The sequence below is a fragment of the Oncorhynchus kisutch genome, linkage group LG11 (assembly GCF_002021735.2).
Source record: "Oncorhynchus kisutch isolate 150728-3 linkage group LG11, Okis_V2, whole genome shotgun sequence".
NCBI lineage: Eukaryota > Metazoa > Chordata > Actinopteri > Salmoniformes > Salmonidae > Oncorhynchus > Oncorhynchus kisutch.
In genome coordinates, this window is record NC_034184.2 from 5,658,855 (window position 1) to 5,665,576 (window position 6,722).

At 38.4% G+C, this 6,722-nt stretch overlaps 1 protein-coding gene across 1 annotated transcript; it reads left to right on the forward strand.

Annotated features, from left to right (window-relative positions):
* The first annotated feature begins 1,661 nt into the window (after positions 1 to 1,661).
* Positions 1,662 to 2,454, forward strand: LOC109875862 (oligodendrocyte transcription factor 3-like). The gene has a single exon (XM_020468293.2). The coding sequence runs from the start codon at positions 1,705 to 1,707 to the stop codon at positions 2,452 to 2,454; it is 750 nt and encodes a 249-aa protein (XP_020323882.1). The 5' UTR covers positions 1,662 to 1,704.
* The last annotated feature ends 4,268 nt before the right edge of the window (positions 2,455 to 6,722 follow it).

The window sequence follows — 6,722 nt, forward strand, 5'->3', positions numbered from 1 at the left end:
TTGAACAGATATTTAATTTAAACTATACACATTTCAAAGTTCGGAATGGTTGCAAAATATGCTATAAAGGCCTACCACATGTTCATATGAGCAATATATCAGTCCCCGCCCGCGCATGAGGCCTTTGCCTTTTGGCAGGCCGTCATTGTAAATAAGAATTTGTTCTTAAACTGATTTTCCTACTTAAATAAAGGTTAAGTAAAAATAAAATAAGTAAAAATAAAATAATACATATTTAGGCCTAATGTAATAACCGGGTTGCGATGCTATATTTGGACAATTCATCTTCAAGTCAGTTTGGTTTCTATTCTGGAGGTAGTCTAATTTAACCTCCAAATGTAGTCAGCCCCGTAATGAGATTTTTAGGGGTTAAAAGGGTAGGCATACGTCTATATTTGTAGCAACAAGAATGAAAGCAGTAACTACAGGCTAATGATATAACATTGCTAATAATAATAATAATAATAGTTGTGGTTGTCATAATCAATTCAAACATATTTTCAACATAAAAGAAAATCCTCTATTTAATAAAACATTTCACTTCGTCTATTTGTGTGAAAAATGTGTATAACTAAATGGAAACCACATGTAGTTTTTGATTGGAGTTGAATAGCCTATTCTGTTGCAGTGGTGCATCATGCCTCCCGGCCCATTCCAGTTCCAGCTTGGCCTCTGATCGGGATAACGATTTAACGAAAAAATAGTGAGAGGCTACCTTATTTTGCTTTTATCAAATTCAAAATCAATTATATTTCACGAAGTTCAGGTTAATTGCTGATTAAGCTGAAACGCCATGAGGCTGAGTAGACTTTGAATCGATTTTCTTATTAGTTAGCGAAATAAAGGTTAAATAAATAGTTACAAAAAATACATATATTCTTATTATGCTATTAATATGGTATTATGGAATTTATAATATTCTGCTGCTCGTGCACAAAGATCACGCTGGTTGCGCGTCCCTCATTGATAGTCTACCCTAAACGGCAGCTAAAACTCAATGTTATTCCCCCTCTCGACAGCACGACAAAGTTAAATTGTGGATGGTCTGCAAATTAACATTTTCTAGCGAAGCAGATAATATTGTAGCCGATCCCATACACGCAATCACAAAAACACGATGCATGACTAGGTTACACCGCTTTAAGTTTTCCAAAATTTGAGTGATAAACAGTTTTAATAAAAGCCTTACAGAAATACATTACAAAGTGAAGCTGATGAAACAATAATTTCAGACTAACCCGTTATTATTTCTAGAAAGCAGCAGAGTGTTTTCAAATTGTCTTGGTTTCAGATTATCCAGGATTGAAGTGTTCCCCCCGCGGTGGCATTAGAATGAATAGGAATAGATGTCCCTTTGGTCAATGGGACAGTCAAAGCACACCGCCCTGTATAATGGGGACGTCATCCTAACAAGACCATTATTATCAATAGGAGGGTTCCTTTTGTTCCCCTTCTCAACCGCACTATAAATACTCGGAGCAGTCTTTTACCCCATCACAGAGCAAGAAGAGGTGCACTCGCGGGATAAGATTACGCGCAGTTATCCGGCCAACAAGCCCAGTGCGTCCATTCATGCCCTCATAGACCTCCATCCCAAAAAGAGGACCAAACTCAAACGACAGAAGTAGGTGATCGAGTGTGATTTAAAAATAGAGGCAGAGACAGAGGGAAGCAGCGACCTCCTACCCAAACTGAGATAATAAAATGCATTCTGACTCCAGCTCGAGCAGATCTTCCTCACCAGACATGGATGGAATGTATCTCCGAGACCACCTCAATTCAGTGTCCTCGGCGCAGAACGAACTCCTCCAGAAGATGACGAGCGAGCATCTTTCCAGGCACGGAGAAAATACGTCATCTGGCGGGAGCAAGTACAAACTCAAGAAGCAGGTGACCGAGCAAGAGATTCAGCATCTGAGGCTGAAAATCAACGGGCGGGAGCGCAAGAGGATGCACGACTTGAACCTGGCGATGGACGGCCTCCGGGAAGTTATGCCTTACGCACACGGTCCGTCTGTGAGAAAGCTGTCGAAGATTGCCACTCTCCTGCTTGCCAGAAACTACATCCTGATGCTCAACAGCTCCATGGACGAGATGAAAAGGCTGGTTGGAGAAATCTACGGCGGACATCATTCTGCGTTCCACTGCGGGACAGTGAGCGGGCACTCTGGCAACCCGGCGCATCAGGTGCATCCGCTGCTCGGGAGCGCGCTGTCCTCGTCCACATCCTCTACCCTCACCACCACCTTACCTGGACTTACCTCCATCCGAGCGCCTCACTCCTTAATGAAGAGTGCCCCTGCACACCCTCTTCAGCTCGGCAGCGGCTTCCAACACTGGGCAGGTTTACCATGCCCGTGCCCCATATGCCAAGTACCTCCACCCCCTCATATTCCTATCAGTTCAGCGGGACTGACGAGACTTGCAAGCGGAAACAAGGATGTGATGAAGTAATTCGGGACATCCGATTCAGAATGGTGTCAAGATGTACAGTACAGTAAATGATGAACTGGACATGAAGAATTGACCTCCATGCATGCATTGTATGTATGTTTATTTGTTTTGCGTATGAGAACCGTTAATTATTCCTCCTTGTAACAAAGACCCCGTGAAAATATTTTTTTCACGGTAAAAATGTAGCTGTTTATTTGGTGTCACCAGAGATGCATTCACGCTATGTAAATATGTTTCTTACAAGACGCTCTGTGAAAAAAACTAAAGCATTAAGCTGGAGATGTCTGAATGTGACCTCATGTTTGGAGAGCATTAAGCTGGAGATGTCTGAATGTGACCTCATGTTTGGAGAGCATTAAGCTGGAGATGTCTGAATGTGACCTCATGTTTGGAGCACTGAAGCTGATCGTAGCACAAAATACTTGCTCACCCGAAAGGGTGAAAAAAGTTACATGCAAATTTAATATGTTTGTTTTGGCATCATTTGTGAAAGTGAAGAATGCCCCTTCCTTGTAACAAGGATGGTGAAATCGCATTCTACAGTGTATGAAAATTGTATGATTTATATATTAAGTTCGGAAAGGTTGAAATAATATGGCTCTTGATGACTCCATAGAATTCTGAAAATACTTTTAGTTTTGCGGTGGCGTTATTGTCCATATGTTGAACTTCTTTAGCATGGCTGCATGATTGTTTTGCTGGAAAGAATGTTTTATGTCCGGAGACCCCGCGTCTTTATTTTTGTATTGATGACTAATGAAATATTTATTATTACCCAGTGTTCCTGGATGAAATGTCAATAAAACGGATATGATGAACCATGTATGCTGCATTGCCTGTCCATACCATGTCAGGATGTATCTAACATAGCCTCAATTAAGGACATTTATTCCTGTCGATTATTTGTTCATAGATTTCAAATCTAAATATACGTCTGGCTATTTATTCATAGATTTAAAGCCAAATTTAAATATATGTTGCTTATTTATTCATAGATTTAAAGCCAAGTCTAAATATACGTTTGGTTATTTATTCATAGATTTAAAGCCATGTCTAGATATACGTTTGGTTATTTATTCATATATTTAAAGCCATGTCTAAATATACGTTTGGTTATTTATTCATATATTTAAAGCCATTAAAGCCACGTGCTTCTACACCTGCATTGCTTGCTGTTTGGGGTTTTAGGCTGGGTTTCTGTACAGCACTTTGAGATATCAGCTGATGTACGAAGGGCTATATAAATACATTTGATTTGATTTGATGTCTACATATAGGTTTTGTTATTTATTCGTAGATTTAAAGCCACGTCTACATATATGTTGCTTATTTATTCATATATTTAAAGCCATGTCTACATATAGGTTTGGCAATTTATTCATAGATTTAAAGCCATGTCTAAATATAGGTTAGATCTAGTAGCCTATGTAGGCCTTGAGTGATTGGAATCATGCAGTATGTCAATAATGCCTGAATTTGAATGTAACTTTTTGATAATTTTGTAGACTATGTAGACCTAACTTATCTAGACTATATAAAATGTTTGTAGACAGTCTATAGATATTTTAGATCCACATAAGAGGAAGGCCTAATGACCACTTAACAAAGTAAGATACTTGCTAACTTTTATTTGTTTCTGTTAATTCATTGTGGTGAGGTGAGAGCAAAGTATTTGTTTTTCAGGTTGACAATATAATATCCAGTGCAGTTAGTAATGTTTACATGTGGGCCTATTATAATCTGTTGTATGAACGTCCACTACATTTCACAGGTGCAGAAGTAGTTCTGAATACACATTACAGCCAATGGGGGTTAGGAGAGTTATGTTGTAGCAACTAACACCAGTAGAAATGTTGGTTATCTGGCAGTATCTGCAGAAAATGTGTGGGCACAGTCCTTGATTGCTTTTGAAGTTTTCTACCATATATATAAGCATCTTATTAGACCTGACCAGCATAAGTTTATTGATCCCATCAGAATCCACATTTGAGCCATTATTGACATTGATCTATATATACTGTATGTAGCCTACATAGATAAACCATTTTTATAGATTGAATTATACAAAATCCTCATGCTTGCATCATATAGTGATTTTTTTGTGTAGACAGAAATGTTAAGAGAGAGCATTGATCTTAACACCAGATAGTGAAGAATAATGCACAATAGACCTACATTTTAGGCTTAACTTTCCCAAAATAATATGTCTCCAACTTGTCAACATTAGAATGGCATGTATCCTGAACTAGCCAACACCACCCACATTTCCAACGGTTGATATTAGGGAAAGTATTAATATAACAATAACTCAACAATTTCAGTTAATTTAAGAAAATCACTCAATTTAAAGAAATCCATTAGACATTAATCTATGGATATCCAGTGACTGGGCAAGGGTGCAGCCATGGATGGGCCCCGGGAGGGCATAGGCCCACCCACTGGGGAGCCAGGCCCAGCAAATCAGAATGAGTTCTTCCCACAAAAGGGCATTATTACAGACAGAACTACTCCACAGTTTCATTAGCGTCCTGGGTGCCTGGTCTCAGATGATTCTGCAGATGAAGAAGCCGGATGTGGAGGTCCTGAGGTGGTGTGGTTACATGTGGTCTGCAGTTGTGAGGCCAGCTGGATGTACTACCAAATTCTCTAAAATGAGTGGCCTTTTATTGTCCCCAGCACAAGGTGAACCTGTGTAATGATCATGCTTTTTAATCAGTTTCTTGATATGCCACACCTGTCAGGTGGATGGATTATTTGGCAAAGGAGAAATGCTCACACTAACAACATTTTGCACAACATTTGAGAGAAACAAGCATTTCGTGCAAATGGAACATTTCTGGGATATTTTATTTAAGCTCTTAAAACATGGGACCAACACTTTACATGTTGAGTTTATATTTTTGTTTAGTAAATGTAAATATATTTAAATGTCCTATAGGCCTACAGATGTTGGATCTTAATTTGAGCCAGTTAGCTACAACAGGAGAATAATCCTGCAGCAATATGAAATGAGAATTACTAGGTGCAATATAATAAATGGATCTCATTGTTTGGGTTGACACATTTTTTGTTAGGTCAAATCAAGTCTGAATTTTCAAAGTGGAAATTACAAACTTTGGAAGCCTTTTTAAAACTAGAATACACTACAAGTTAGGAATTCCTGCAGTGCAGGAACATTCTCAGTAACCAAATAGTGATCCAATTAAGATCCTACATCTGTATATTTTAAACAAATACATTAGTAATACGACATATTTCTGATGATACAATGTGCTTAATAAATGATTTCATAATTCGATGGGATGTTATCGAACTGTTGTGTCCTGAAACAAATGCTACATGAACCTCCATGGGATCAGAAAATGCTTTGGCATGTCCCTTGAGTCCTTTCACCGGCGCATTGCAGATCAGATAGTTCTAAACAGATTGTGTTTGTGGAGATTACAAGTGAATTGTTCCTGGGGGAATGGGGAACGAAACACATCAGAAGACTGGTTGGGATTACAGGATCCTATACGCAAAAGATGATGGATTCAGTTGCCATTCTTCGAGCATGTAAATGAGCCAGTAAGCCTTTTGTAACCTTGTCATTGGAAAGCCCAAATTCTTTCCTCATAGTGCTGTAGGTTGGGAGAGTGAAAGGGGGAGTTTTTTAATTTTTACATTTTGTCTTAAGGATACAAACAGTTACGGTTAGACTGTCCATGCCAGATGGGGTTTATATCGATGGTTAAAATTTCCCATCAAGAAGAAGCGTTCAAATATTTTGTTCTAAAGATTGTGCCAGAGAAGAATGCTGCCTGATTATCATGAAACGTGGTCAATTATCATGCAGTATAAGAACATTGACAGTCTCGTTGTGTGAGAAAAATGTGCCAGCAAAATGTGCTTAAAATGTGCTTACCTCTGCACAGGCTGCTTAAAATGGTGATATTAATGATATCCATTGATACTATATGCCTGCTATAATTTTCTAGACATACTTTATGATGTAGTTCATAATATGTGCCGTTCTACTATCATTACTGTACTATAAGTAGTAGTAACATTGCCTGTTCTCCAAATTGTGAGTTCACGTGCATGCACATTTTGTAAATGTTTCCAGAAAATATATTGGACTCATATGGATAATATGACCATTGTACTGTATATAATAAAGAATTTAATCATGAATACATTTCAAACATATTGTTACGTCCGTCGTTGAATGAATGAGACCAAAGCGCAGCGTGGAAAGTGTTCATGATATTTAATACTGAAACACCGAA